Source organism: Myotis myotis, unplaced genomic scaffold, assembly GCF_014108235.1.
Source record: "Myotis myotis isolate mMyoMyo1 unplaced genomic scaffold, mMyoMyo1.p scaffold_m19_p_5, whole genome shotgun sequence".
Lineage (NCBI taxonomy): Eukaryota > Metazoa > Chordata > Mammalia > Chiroptera > Vespertilionidae > Myotis > Myotis myotis.
In genome coordinates, this window is record NW_023416357.1 from 104,280,856 (window position 1) to 104,295,151 (window position 14,296).

General features: G+C 49.9%; 1 protein-coding gene across 2 annotated transcripts; it reads left to right on the forward strand.

The window, feature by feature from the left end:
* Positions 1 to 1,195: 1,195 nt before the first annotated feature.
* CTF1 (cardiotrophin 1) lies at positions 1,196 to 5,533 on the forward strand. Of its 2 annotated transcripts, none has more exons than XM_036311046.1 (3): positions 1,196 to 1,541; positions 2,741 to 2,856; positions 4,920 to 5,533. In XM_036311046.1, the coding sequence occupies exons 1-3, from the start codon at positions 1,235 to 1,237 to the stop codon at positions 5,391 to 5,393; spliced, it is 897 nt and encodes a 298-aa protein (XP_036166939.1). In that variant the 5' UTR covers positions 1,196 to 1,234; the 3' UTR covers positions 5,394 to 5,533. The 2 variants fall into 2 exon arrangements, with proteins under 2 accessions (XP_036166939.1, XP_036166938.1); XM_036311045.1 differs by having other exon boundaries at positions 1,220 to 1,541; positions 2,738 to 2,856.
* The last annotated feature ends 8,763 nt before the right edge of the window (positions 5,534 to 14,296 follow it).

A 14,296-nucleotide genomic window follows, 5' to 3' on the forward strand; every position in this document is an offset into this window, starting at 1 on the left:
ACTTTAAATAAAGGAAAACTTTATTTAAAAGGAGCAAGTCTTGGTTGATTTGAGGCTGTTTGCCAGATATGACGGCTAAATGTGTGTTGTGTGTGTGTGTGTGTCTATTTCAAAGGTGTGGCTATTGTGTCTGTTTGTCTTGGTGAGACTAGGTCCACAGAGGTTAAGGTACAGGAAGATGGTTATGGTAGCATTTGGGGAACCAAATTGCTGGGGTAAAATCCCAGCTCTGGTTGCCCAGTCACCCTGGGTAAGTCACTTGTTTCTAATTCCTCAACTATAACACGAGGGTAAGTTCATAAGTGTAGAGCTCTTAGAACAGTGCCTTGCACATTGTAAATACTCAGTAAATATTCACGGTTCATAAGTGTGCGAGCCCAGCTGGAGTGGCTCCGTGGCTGAGCACTGACCCGGGAATCAAGGGGCACAAGCCTGGGTTTCGAACTTGATCCCCAGGGGGGGCCTGCAGGAGGCAGCCCACCGATGATGTTTCTTACACTCTCTCATCGATGTTTCTATCTCTAGCTCTCTCCCTTCCTCTCTCTCTAAAAATCAATAAAAACATATTTTTAAAAATGAGTATGTGATTGTGGACCCTGTGAACAATCTGGTCCCATCATACCTGCTGTGCCCTCTGCCAGCGATCCCTTTCTTTCTTTCTTCTGGCATCATCCTCACAGACACAGCCTCTTCCCGGTCCCGTCAGTCACTTTACCTGCTGTTACCTCTGGTTTCCCCCATCAGACTGTGAACTCCCCAGGGAACCAGAAAGCAAGTTGGGTTATCTCTGGGTCCCAGAGCCTAGGACAGACTGGGCTTTTGTCTGCACCAGGTTAGTGGAGTTGACATGTGGGTAAGACCCCCCCCCCCCCCCCACACACACACACACTTGTCTCTGAAGCTTGTTCCTGTGTGAGAATGAACGTCTATATGCAGTCAAAGCAGGTGTGTGAGCCTGGTAAGGTAGTTGAGCTGGTGTACCTGTTCCTCTCCTAGTGGGTGCAACGGGAACAGAGGACATACAGTATCTAAGGAAGGAGGTGTGTGTCTGGTCAGGTGTTACCTAAGCCTTCGAACCCCCGCTCCCCCTCCTTCCCAGCCAAGAGAGAGTGCCGCACATTCCTGTCCTGCCGGCCCCACCCTCTCCAACAACCCTAGTTTTCTCCGAAAGGCAGCCCGGCGCCAAGCCTTGTCCCAGACCGGAGCCTGAGCCTCCTCTCCTCCTCCTGGCCTGATGCAGGGCTGCCTCCCAGCCCTGGTCCCCGTCCTCCCCGGGGTCGAGGTCCCAAACCCACCAGGCACACAACCTGCTTCCCCGCCCAGGCCCCTGCTCAACCCGGCCGAGCAGGCAGTGAACTGGACTCCCCGACAAGGAATCTCGCCTGGGGCGGGAGCGGGGGAAATTGTTTGGGGTTTGAGCCCTGATTGGCTGCGCCCGGGCCCGCCCCTACCCTTTCCCCCTTCTCCCCGTCCTGGAAGGGGGGCGTGGAGGCCACGGGATCAGCCTGGGGCCAGCATGAGCCGGAGGGAGGGGAGTCTGGGTAAGGGGCTGAATGTGACTGTCGAGTGCCCACGGGGAGCAGTGTCTGAAGGGCTGGCAGCTGGGGTCTGGGTCCCCGCTACCTTCGGGTCGGGGAAGGGAGCGGCCGGAGAGGGGGAGAGCGGGGCCGGGTGTCAGGTAACAGGCGGTGAGCTGTGGGTGAGCTGTGGGTGAGCTGTGGGACGGTGCTGGCGCCGGAGTTCGAGGAGGCGGGGGCTGTGCCTTCAGGGACGTGGGCTCAGGGGTGAGATGACCGGTTCGAGTCCAGCCTGGGGGAGGACTGGGGTCGTGGCCGAAGCTGTGCGCCTGGGTCCTCTTTGAATATTGGCAAAGAATCAGAGCTGGGGCCAGAGGGAGTGATAGGGTTAGGAGGGGAAGTCTTTGGGCCACGGTAGACGGTGAATGACAACCAGAGGCGAGAGTCAAGGCTGATAAAGATAGGACTAGGCGGTGGGAAACTCAGGTGGGGTGGGGGTGGGGATGCGGCGCCAGAGTTGAGAAGCCGGTACTACATTCCCCAGCATGCCCCGGGCGCGGGCGCGGGGCGTCTCGGGAAATGTAGTCCTTCCCGGGCACCACCTTTCAGCTTGTGTTAAGGAAGACGGGTCGCTGATTCAATTAATGCTGTGTGGTGCCCAGCCCAGCGCCTTGCGTAAAAAGGCTATCAGGGAGGGAATGGGATTTAAGTCTTCCAATCTGTAAAATGGGCTGAAAGGCGCATTCCGGTTTGAAGTTCTGTGTTTCAGTGATTTTGAATTCCACCAACAATTACAGAGGTACAGAGGTATGTGAGCCCTACCCTCAAATGGCTCCCAAGATGAGGCCAATTCACACACATAAAAGAGCCATTAAAAGAACTACTTTGGAAGTATGAACAAATGGCCTTAAGAAGAAGAAAGAAGTTAATTTAAGGGAAGGAGTGAATCCAAGTGAATCAAATTCTAAGGAGGCAGTATTTGAATTTGGCTTTAATAGTATTTCAACAGTAATTTGAGACAGGGAACACATTTCACGCAGAAAAAACGTGTGGCAAATGTCTGGTATCTCATTTTCCCTCAGTTGGGATGGGACAGAGCCTGCCTGGCTTAAAAGTTGGAGAATTCAGAGCTGAGCTTCTGGGTTCGGGAAGAAAGGGCCAGCCCGAAGTGGTCAGGAGGGCTTGGGGCTGCCCTCATTCCTCCCCCCTTTTCCCACCAGAAGACCCCCAGGCTGACTCGTCAGTCTCACCCCTTCCCCTCTTGGAGGCCAAGATCCATCAGACACACAGCCTTGCCCGCCTCCTCACCAAATACGCTGAGCAGCTCTTCCAGGAATATGTGAGTGGGGATGGGTGTGGGGGGCCTGGGGATCAGGGAAATACAGATCATAGGGTTACTTGACTGCCTGTTTTCTCAACCTCATTTCCTAGCTGCAGAAACTGGGGCTCCAGGAGAGATCAGTAACTTGCCCCAGGCCACACAGCACTTGGAGGAGGGTCATCTCTGTTCCCCAAAGGCCCCTTCATCCACCTAAGCTTGGAGGCTCCCTTGGTGCTTAAGACAGAGGCAACCTGAGAGTGTAGAGAACTCTGGTCTGGGAGTCAGGAAACCCAGGTTCCAGACTCTGTACGGGTTTGTCACCTCGCTTCCATGGCCTTGGTCTCACCAGCTGTCAGAGGAGGCATTTGAACAAGACGAGATGTGAACTCTGACCTGTGTTATACAGAGAGGCCAAGAAGGGGTTTCAATCCGGGTCAAAAAATCCATCCCCGGAGGACTTTTACAAAGGAGGGAGATTTGCCAATGTCTTTGGTGGGGTAGAGGGCCTGCCTAAGAACAGAAGATATTTCTCCAAATTACTATAGTGTAGTGAAGGGGGGTATGGTTTTCAAGCAGACAGACTGTGGGCCTGCCAATCTTACTGTGACCTTGGGCAGGAATGATAACATTACAATAATGATGTAACAATTATGACAGGAGGTGGCGGGATAATAGAATCAGCTTTGTAGTCCTACCAACTTTGGTTCCGATCCCAGTTCTGCCCCTTCCTGGATGGAGGACCCAGGTCAAGTCACTGTACTTCTTCAGCCCAGAGTCCTCATTTACAAAGTCATCATAATTCCGTCACACCCATTATTGGGACAGTTGGGAATAGTGTGCTTAAAGCAGCAAGCACAATGCCTGAACCAGAGGCAAGATATTAGCAAATGATAAATGGTATTGTATGGCAGTTTTACAAATTACAAATCACCTTTAGCTTTTATCTGTTCACTCATAGGACAGTTATTCATGAAGCCACTGCTGTGTGCCAGGCAGGTGCACACAGGTGGGAGAGTTGCAGGGGGGGAGGGGGGGGAGGTGAAAAGGACTAGTTCCCCTACTATCTTTCCTGATTCTCTGGAGATCCCTGGTAGGAAGACAGAACAGGATCTGTACCCCCCCCCCCCCCCACACACACACACACTTATACAGATAGACTGAGGCTCAGAGAAGGGAAATGGTTTTGTAAAAAACTGAACAGTTAGTAAATGGAGACAGGATTTGCACCCTAGTGCAAGCATGTCAAACTTGCAGCCCACAGGCCGCTTGTGGCCCAGCCAATATAACGGTATGTAAGAAACGTTTTAATAAAAATTTTGTAACTTAATGTTTCACAATATCCTGTTATACATAATTATTAATAACGAAATACAACGTTCGCTAATGACTGATGACTATAATCGTGTCGCATTCATTTCCCTTGCATGCCTTATACGCAGGCGCACCATTTCTCTCCACTAATACTAGCAGCGAATATTTTAACAGCCGATGGCCACATCATTAGTCTTGGACTGACTTGTTTGGTGTGCGCAACAGGAAATATTTCACTTTCGGAGAACAAGAAAAATAGGTTTATTTGCGCGACGCTTATTAATTTGTGCAGGTGTTCAGTGTCTGGTAAGTCAGTGTTCAAGAAAAAATATTAATTTTATTAAAATGTTCTATTATTTTATGTAACGATGACTCATTTATTTCAGCCCTTTGTATTCAGCATGTCTCTATCGAAATAAACCTAGGTTTCTATGAAAATTGGAGCTTTTGTTTTTTTGCGGCCACATACACTTCCGCCTTGTTGATTTGGCCCGGGTGAGCCTTTGAGTTTGACATGCTTGCCCTAGTGTGTTTGTTGTGCCTTCCCCAGGGGCCAGGACCTGGCTTGAGATTTTCACACGCTCATAACCACCTTAGGAAGTTGGCAGTGTTATTCCATTTTAGAGAAGAGAAGCAAAGGCACTGGTGTAAGGGCACTTTTCTGGTAGTTGCTTTGTGTATCACGGAATGTGTCCTGTGCGGATGGGGAAACGGAGGCCCCAGGAGCGGGGCGGCGTCCCGGGGTCCCACTGACCGGCCTGTCTCCGCAGGTGCAGCAGCAGGGAGACCCCTTCGGGCTGCCCGGCTTCTCGCCCCCGCGGCTGCCGGTGGCGGGCCTGAGCGCCCCGGCCCCGGGCCACGCGGGCCTGCCGGCGCCCGAGCGGCTGCGGCGGGACGCGGGGGCGCTGGCCGCGCTGCCGCCGCTGCTGGACGTGGCGCGCCGCCTGCAGGCCGAGCTGAACCCGCGCGCGCCGCGCCTCCTGCGGCGCCTGGAGGAGGCCGCGCGCCAGGCCCGGGCGCTGGGCGCCGCCGTGGAGGCCGTGCTGGCCGCGCTGGGCGCCGAGCCCCGCGAGCCCCGGCCCGAGCCCGCCGCCGCCGCCGCCGCCGCCGCCGCCGCCGCCGCCGCCGCCGCCGGCGTCTTCCCCGCCAAGGTGCTGGGGCTCCGCGTGTGCAGCCTCTACCGCGAGTGGGTGCGCTGCACCGAAGCCGACCTGGGCCAGCTGGTGCCCGGGGGCCCCGCCTGAGCGCGGCGGCCCGCAGCCTCCTGCCAGCGCCTCCATCTCCCTCCATCTCTCTCTCCATCTCCCTCCATCTCTCTCTCCATCTCCCTCCATCTCTCTATCTCAATCTCTCTATCTCCATCTCTCTCCATCTCTCTCTCCATCTCTCTCTCTCCATCTCTCTCTCCATCTCTCTCCATCTCTCTCTCCATCTCCCTCCATCTCTCTATCTCCATCTCTCTCCATCTCACTCTCCATCTCTCTCCCTCCATCTCTCTCTCCATCTCTCTCCATCTCTCTCTCCATCTCTCTCCATCTCTCTCTCCATCTCCCTCCATCTCTCTATCTCCATCTCTCTCCATCTCACTCTCCTATCTCTCTCTCCATCTCCCTCCATCTCTCACTCTCCATCTCTCTCTCATCTCCCTCCATCTCTCTATCTCCATCTCTCTCCATCTCACTCTCCTATCTCTCTCTCCATCTCTCTCCATCTCCCTCCATCTCTCTATCTCCATCTCTCTCCATCTCACTCTCCTATCTCTCTCTCCATCTCCCTCCATCTCTCTCTCCATCTCTCTCTCATCTCTCTCTCCATCTCTCTCCATCTCTCACTCTCCATCTCTCTCTCATCTCTCTCTCCATCTCTCTCCATCTCTCTGCCTCTGTCGTCTGTCTGCGCTGTACGTCCTCTCTTTTTCTCCAGGGACCTTCTGGTCTCCTATGTGACCTCATTCTGTCACACTCTTGCTTCCTCCCTCTTTTCTCCATCCCTTGGGTCTGCCTCCCCCCCCCCCTTTACCCAAGTGACTTTCGAGGTCACTGGTCTCCCGTTTCCCTCACTCTTATCTCCTCTCGGCCCGCATGAGCATGTGTGCAGCTCAGCCTCAACTCCAGGAAGGGACACCTTGTCACTGTTCCCCTCTCCCCCCCCCCCCCAGCCCTGCCCCCAGCCGGTCCACTGCTGCCTCCCCCTTCCCACCCACCCCTGCCCCCTCCCTCTATGTCCTCCCCCTTCACTTCCCTCGCCCTGTCCTTGCACCTCCTCTTCCTCCCAAGCCAGGTCTGTGAAGAGAAACAATCGACACCTTAAAAGAGTTTCATTTCTGAGAATAAATTAATTTTTTGTAAATAAAATGTTAAAAAATAAAAAGAACAGTAAAGTTTCCAGTAGATGTAGTGGGTGAGGATGGGGAGATGCCTTGAGGAGAAGAGGATCCTGGGGCATCGCCTGGGCCCAGACATGGTGCAGTGGGTCCCTGGGAGCCCCTAGCCTAGGAGGGCCTGCAGTGCCCGAGTGGGAAGTGACCCGGCTCCTTCGCTTAAGAATGGACCCTCCACTGATGAGGAAATTGTCACCGTGGCCACAGTCAGAAATTCTGAGCCGTAGTTGCCTCTGTGGTGCCCCCCAGGTCCCTTTCCAACAGCATAGCCGCCCCCAGCTGCCCCGCCTCCTCCTCATGGCAGACCTTGCCCAGGGTCTGAACCAGGGGTGGGCAAACTTTTTGACTCGAGGGCCACAATGGGTTCTTAAACTGGACCGGAGGGCCGGAACAAAAGCATGGATGGAGTGTTTGTGTGAACTAATATAAATTCAGCGTAAACATCATTACATAAAAGGGTACGGTCTTTTTTTTTTTTTTAGTTTTATTCATTTCAAACGGGCGGATCCAGCCCGCAGGCAGTAGTTTGCCCACCGTAGTTTGCCCACGAGCCGTAGTTTGCCCACGCTGGACGGTCTGGATGCGTGAAGGGCCGCTTCCTTGCCTCCAGGTGCAACTAACTGGGTGGGACAATTGGGTCTCCATCACTCTCTCTAGCTCAGTGGTTCTCAACCTTGGCTGCACATTAGAATCACCTAGGAAGCTTTTTAAAATCCTGATTTCTGGGCCTCATCCTCCGGAAATTCTCTTTCTTTGTTACTAATGTTGTGGCCCCACCCCATAACAAAGAAACAGAATTTCCAGAGGATGAGGCCCAGAAATCAGGATTTTAAAAAGATTCCCAGGTGATTCTAATGTGCAGCCAAGGTTGAGAACCGCTGCTTTAGATGATTCCAGCCCCCCAACTTTCAAGACTTCTCTGAGACCCCAAACATGGTAGACCAGAGACAAGTCATCCCTACTGTGGCCTGACTGAATTCCTGACCCACAGAAACCAGGAGAGATCATAAATGATTGCTGCTGTTTTAAGCCACTAAATTTAGGAAGCAAGAGTTAACTGAAACAAGGACTGAAATATATGGCATAGAAATGCAGAGCACTGAAATTGCACAGACCCAGTAGTCATTTGCAGGAAAAATCCAGACAGTTCAAAACACAAAGTAAGCCCAGCCAGCATGGCTCAGTGGTTGAGCGTGGACCCATGAACCAGGAGGTCATGGTTTGATTCCCAGTCAGGGCACATGTCCGCGTTGTGAGCTCGATCTCCAGTAGGGGGCGTGCAGGAGGCAGCCAATCAATGATTCTCTCTCATCATTGATGTTTCTCTCTCTCCCTCTCCCTTCCTCTCTGAAATAAAAAATATATATATTTTAGAAAAACAAAGTAAACCAAAGGGGGGTCTGACATTTCAGATTCCCTACAATTTCTTGTTTTCAACATTTCATATGCAGTCGAGCTGATTTTCCCATAAATATAGTTTGCTGTCTTAAATATATAAAAATTAACATGCAGAAGAAACTTCTGTTTGGCAAACTGAAAAAACAGGTTGGCTTTCCTGTGCAAGGACTTGAGCTTGGACAGCAAGCATGTCAAACTCAGTGACTAACCCGGGCCAAATACACAAAGTTTAAGTTTATGTGGGCCGCAAAAAACAAAAGCTGCAACTTTCAATGTATAACTCTGGTACACTAATGGCATTATTACATATCACATTATTTTATTTTTTACTCCTTGGCAAAAATACTCCAATTCCCAATTTTCTTGGAAATTTCTATGTTCATCAGCAATTTTTCATTTATTTTTACCGCCACTTGATTTCAATAGAGACATGGCTGAATACAAAGGGCTGCGATAAATGAGTAACCATTAACAGAAAATAATAGAACATTTTAATAAAAATTAATATTTTTTCTTGAACATTAACTTACCAGACACTGAATATCTGCACAAATTAATCAGCATCACGCAAATAAACCTATTTTTCTTGTTCTCCGAAAGTGAAATATTTCCTGTTGCGCACACCAAACAAGTCAGTCCAAGACTAAAGACGTGGCAATTGGCTGCTAAAATATTCGCTGCAAGCGTTAGTGGAGAGAAATGGCGCACCTGCGTGTGAGGCATGTAAGGGAAATGCATGCAACATGATTACAGCAATCAGTCATTAGCGAACGTTGTAGTTCGTTATTAATAATTATGTATAACAGGATATTGTAAAAATTAAGTTACAAAACTTTTATCAAAACGTTTCCTACATACCGTTATATTGGCTGGGCTGCAAAAATATTCCTTGTGGGCCGCATGTGACCCGCGGGCCGCGAGTTTGACATGCTTGTTGTACATGCTTCCAGTAACAGAGTGTGCAAGGATATGTGTGAAACCATCCCTAGGCCCAATTCGCCCTCACAGTATCTACAACGCGAACTGTTTCTCACAAAAGAGAGAGCACATCCATGAACCACGAGACAGAAAGGGAGCCCGAGGCACAGCAGCCTGCGAAGTAAATACTGTGAGAATCGTATCTTACAGATGAGAAAACAGGTTCAGAGAAGTGAGCTCACAATGCCCCCAGCCAGTGGGTCGCCAGGTCTCCAAATCAGGCCTATTTGAGTCCCGATTTTGGTGGACGAAAGACTCCCCGGGATGCTCTTACCAAAACAGGTTCCTGGTCCCTCCTCAGAGAGTCAGTAGGTCCCCAGGAGACCAGGCGTCTGGATTTTTAAGAGGGGCCGTCCCCCAGGGGAGTCCCGGTCCCACTTTGAGGGTCACTGAACAAAATGAACAACCCTATCCGCCGTATGAACCAGACCTTGCCCCCCAAAAAGGAGAAAAGGCTGGGAAGCTGTTGTATATTAGAGAGACACAGCAGCAGGGTTAGTTATCGCTACTCGACAAGTTGCCCCCAAACCTAGTGGTTTGAAATAGCATTTATTCGCTTCTGCCAGGCAGCTCAGTTGGTTAGAGTGTCGTCTGGATATGCCAAGGTTGTGGATTTGATCCCCTGTCAGGGCACATGCGAGAAAAACCAATAACTACATAAATAAATGGAACAACAAATCTGTCTCTCTCTCTTTCTCTTAAAAAAAATCAATAAGCCCTAACCGGTTTGGCTCAGTGGATAGAGCGTCGGCCTGCGGACTCAAGGGTCCCAGGTTCGATCCAGTCAAGGGCATGTACCTTGGTTGCGGGCACATCCCCATTGGGGAGTGTGCAGGAGGCAGCTGATCGATGTTTCTCTCTCATCGATGTTTCTAACTCTCTAACCCTCTCCCTTCCTCTCTGTAAAAAATCAATAAAATATATTTTAAAAAATCAATAAAAAATAAGACAACATTTATTATTTCCATTTCTGTGGGTCAGGAAACTGGGCTAAGAGGCTCTCAAAAGGCTGCAGTCAAGGTCAGGGCTGCAGTCTCAAGTGGCCGAAGAATCTGCGTCTAAGGTCACTCCAGTGACATTGGCAGGATTCCGTTCCCAGGGGTGGTTGGTCTGACGACCTCTGTCCGCCCCCCCCCCCCCCAGTTGTTCATTGGAGGCTGCTCACAGTTCCTGGCCCGTGGACCTCTAGGGCCTTATCCTAGAAGTGACAGCTCATCCCTTTTGCTGAATCTGTTCTTTATAGAAGTGGGTCACTAGGCCAAGCCTATGTGGAGGGGAGGGAAGACCAGGAGGCAGGGATCATTCGGAGCCATTCAGACGCCGCCCACTTCAGCAACAAATGCAACGCGTGGACCTGGTTTCAATAAACCAACTGTAAAGAGACATTCATGAGATAATCCAGGACATTTGAACATGGACTATGTATTAGATTATATTAAGGAATTACCATTATTTAGTAAGACATGACAAAAGTCTGTGGTGAAGAAAAAATATTCCTCATATCTTAGAGATATAGCTGAAGAATATTACAAGTGAAATGTTATGATGTCTGGGATTTGCTTCAAAATAATGCAATGGGGATAGGGGAGGGGGATGAATGGGGGATTACATGAAACTGAGCTAGTCGTATGCTGACAAATGTTGACATGAGTAAGCGCTACATGGGTAAGGGGTTTCATTACATTGTTCTGCTTTTATGTTTTCAAAATTTTCCATAATAAAGAATTAAAAATCAAAGTGAATTGGAACTAAAAGCTGCACACTAAAATTGAAATAATATACAAATTCTAAAGCTGTTACATATCGCCTACATTTTAATTGTTAGAGAAAACAGTAAGAGAGACATATTTCAGATGGGGAAAGATAACCATAAATGTGAAAGAGGAAAAAAAAGAGGGGGGGGGAATGAAGAAAGAAAGGAAGAAAGAAAGAAAGAAAGAAAGAAAGAAAGAAAGAAAGAAAGAAAGAAAGACAGGAAGGAAGACAGGAAGGAAGGAAGGATGGGAACCAGCCCTCTATGAGAGGCAGCTGACTCCTGACTCAGTTTAACCAAAGAAAGCAGGGAGATTCAGGTCATTCTAGTGAAAGAGCATGTTGGGCAGCAAATCCACGTCCTTGGGGTTTCCTCGTGTCTGGGAGGGAGTGGCTGGAGTTCAGGGGCTGTCCTGGGCCCGGAGGGATGGAGAAGCTGAGCCCATTTCAGAACGGGGATGGAGGCAGGAGGCCCAGAGGCAGCTGGTGTTGGGCCCTTGGCCGTGCTTTGGATGTAATGTTGTGCAGGATGCCCTAGTCTTACAGACCCTGCATTATGGGGAGAATAAATCCCACACCCTCATCTCTAGACAAAGGCCTGAGGTTCCTTCTCATTCTGGATTAGGACAGGAGTTTTACATCATGGAGGCCTGGCATGGGCTTGGCATACAAGAGGTGCTTACTATTCATTCATTCCATCTAGTGGTAGTGGTCCTCAATCAACCATTTATGCATATTTGAATTTTCCAGAAATCATTTTAAAAAAATATATTTTTATTGATTTCAGAGAGAAAGGGAGAGAGATAGAAACACCAATGATGAGAGAGAATCATTGATTGGCTGCCTCTTGCATGCCCCCTACTGGGAATCGAGCCTGCAACCCAGGCATGTGCCCTTGACCGGAATCGAACCTGGGACCCTTTGGTCCGCAGGCCGATGCTCTATCCACTGAGCCAAACTGGCTAGGGCTTCAGAAGTCTTTTAACATCATTTGATTCTTTATAATTGTGTGTGATTCTTTACTAAGGCAATGCAGTCATTTTGGAACAAGTAATTCACTTGCCTAGTTCAATATTCAAAGGGGCCCAAAAGCATCTGTGACAGGGTTTCCTCCCACCTCTGTTCTCCAGACACCCAGCTCCCCTCCCTGGAGGCAACCACGCCTACTCGTCTCTCCTACGCTCAAGTACATTTATGTATATGTGACCAAATATGTATGTTTGGGTTTTGCCTTTTTTAAAACAAACAGTAGCAAACCACCCACATTGTTCTGCATAAGGATTCCAATTTCTCCACATCCGCACCAACACTTGTTATTTTGTTTGTTTTTAAATAATAGCCATCCCAGGAGGTGTGAAGTGGTATATCATCTAGTTTTGATTTGCATTTCCCTAATAACTAATGATGTTGAGCATCTTTTCATGTGCTTATTGGCCATTTGTATATCTCTTTGGAGAAATGTCTATTAAAGTCTGCTACTAAATTCTTAAAAATATATATTTAAAAGACTAATGACTTGCCTGGTTGGTGTGTCTCAGTGGTTGAGCATGGGCCTAAGAACCAGGAGGTCCTGGTTCGATTCTGGGTCAGGGCACATCACTGGGTTGTGGGCTTGATCCTCAGTGTGGGAGGTGCAGGAGGCAGCTGATCAATGATTCTTTCTCATCATTGATGTTTCTATCTCTCTCTCCCTCCCTCTTCCTTCCTCTCTTAAATCAATAAAAATATATATTTTTAAAGACTAATGACTTTATTGTTTTGGTTAAAATGATACCCATTCATTATAAAAATTCAAGCAAACCAGAAAACAAAGAAAAAAACTAACAGCCAAATTTCACTACCCAGAAATAGCTGTTACTGTATTAAGATTTGGTGAACATCATCCTAGTAATCTCATAGGTAAAGAAATAGAAAAAAAGAAACTTGTAACAATCAGTTTATACTATACTAGAGGCCCAGTGCAAGAAATTCGTACACTCAGAGGGGGGGGTCCCTCTCCCACAGCCCGGCCTGCGCATTCTCGCAGTCCAGGAGCCTTTGGGGGATATCTGAGTGGGGCTAAGCCAGCAGTTGGACATCCTTAGTGCTACCGAGGAGACGGGAGAGGCTCCCACCACCACCACTGCTCTCGCCAGCCATGAGCCCGGCTCAGGGCTTCTAGCTAAGCAGCGCTCCTCCTGCATTAAGCGTCTGCCCCCTGGTGGTCAGTGAGCATCATGGCTACCGGTTGTTCCGCCTTTCAGTCGATTTGCATATTAGCTTTTTATTATATAAGACTAGAGGCCCAGTGCACAAAAATTTGTGCACTCGGGGGGGAGGGGGGTCCCTCAGCCCGGCCTGTGCCCTCTCGCAGTCTGGGACCCCTCGGGAGATAATGACCTGCTGGCTTAGGCCTGCTCCCGGGTGGCAGAGGGCAGGCCCAATCCCTAGGTGCAGCCCCTGGTCGGGCTCAGAGCAGGGCCGATTGGGGAGTTGGGGCACCACCCCCTGTCATACACAGAGCAGGGCGATCAGGAGGTTGTGATTTCACCCTCAGTCACACTCAGGGTAGGGCCGATTGGGGGGTTGGGGCACCATCCCCTGTCACACTCAAGGCAGGGTTGATGGGGAGGTTGCGGCGCCACCCCCTGTCATGCACAGAGCAGGGCCCATCAGGGGGTTGGGGCGCAGCCCCCTGTCACGCACAGAGCAGGGCCCATCAGGGGATTGGAGCGCTGCCCTCTATCACCCACAGAGCAGGGCTGATCAGGGGGTTGGGGCGCTGCCCCCTGTCACGCTGATCCCGGTGCTGGGAGGCATATTACCCTTTTACTAGATAGGGTAGAGGCCTGGTGCATGGGTGGGTGCCGGCTGGTTTGCCCTGAAGGGTGTCCTGGATCAGGGTGGGGGTCCCTACTGGGGTGCCTGGCCAGCCTGGGTGAGGGGATGATGGCTGTTTGCAGCTGGTCACACACCCTTCAGGGTGGGGGTCCCCACTGGGGTGCCTGGCCAGTCTGGGTGAGGAGCTGAGGGCTGTTTTCAGGCTGGGGGTGACTGAAGCTTCCAACTGCTCCTTTTTTTCTTTTCTTTTCTTTTTTTTTATTCTGGGCCAGCTTTAGCTTTGAGGCTTGGCTCCAGCTCTTAGGCCTCCACTGCTGAAAGTAGGTTTCTGGTCTTTGCTTACAATGTTGCGATCCTGCTGGCTGAAGCCCGGCAGGTTTCTGGGGTTTTGTTTAGCTTCTATGTTTGTTACATAGTTGCTTGCAGCTCAGAGGCCTGCAGTGGCAGGCGGGGAACATTGGAGTCTTCCGTCACTGAAGCAAGCAAGCCTCATGTTAGTTTCAAGCTGCCTGGCTGCCGGCCGCCATCATGGCTGGCAGTTAATTTGCATATTGCCCTGATTAGCCAATGGGAAGGGTAGCGGTCATACGCCAATTACCATGTTTCTCTTTTATTAGATAGGATGTCCTATTTTAAGACAAAAACATTACATTTCCTTTATTTAAATTTAACGGGAGAAAAAGAAATGTGCGTCATAGCTACCAGTCGACCGGTTGCTTCAGCTTTTATACATATAGATAGCATTTTAAAGAAAGGATCATGCCCTTTCCATTCTACCTAGAGGAATCCATTCTGTTTTATCTGTAGTTCCTACCGTAA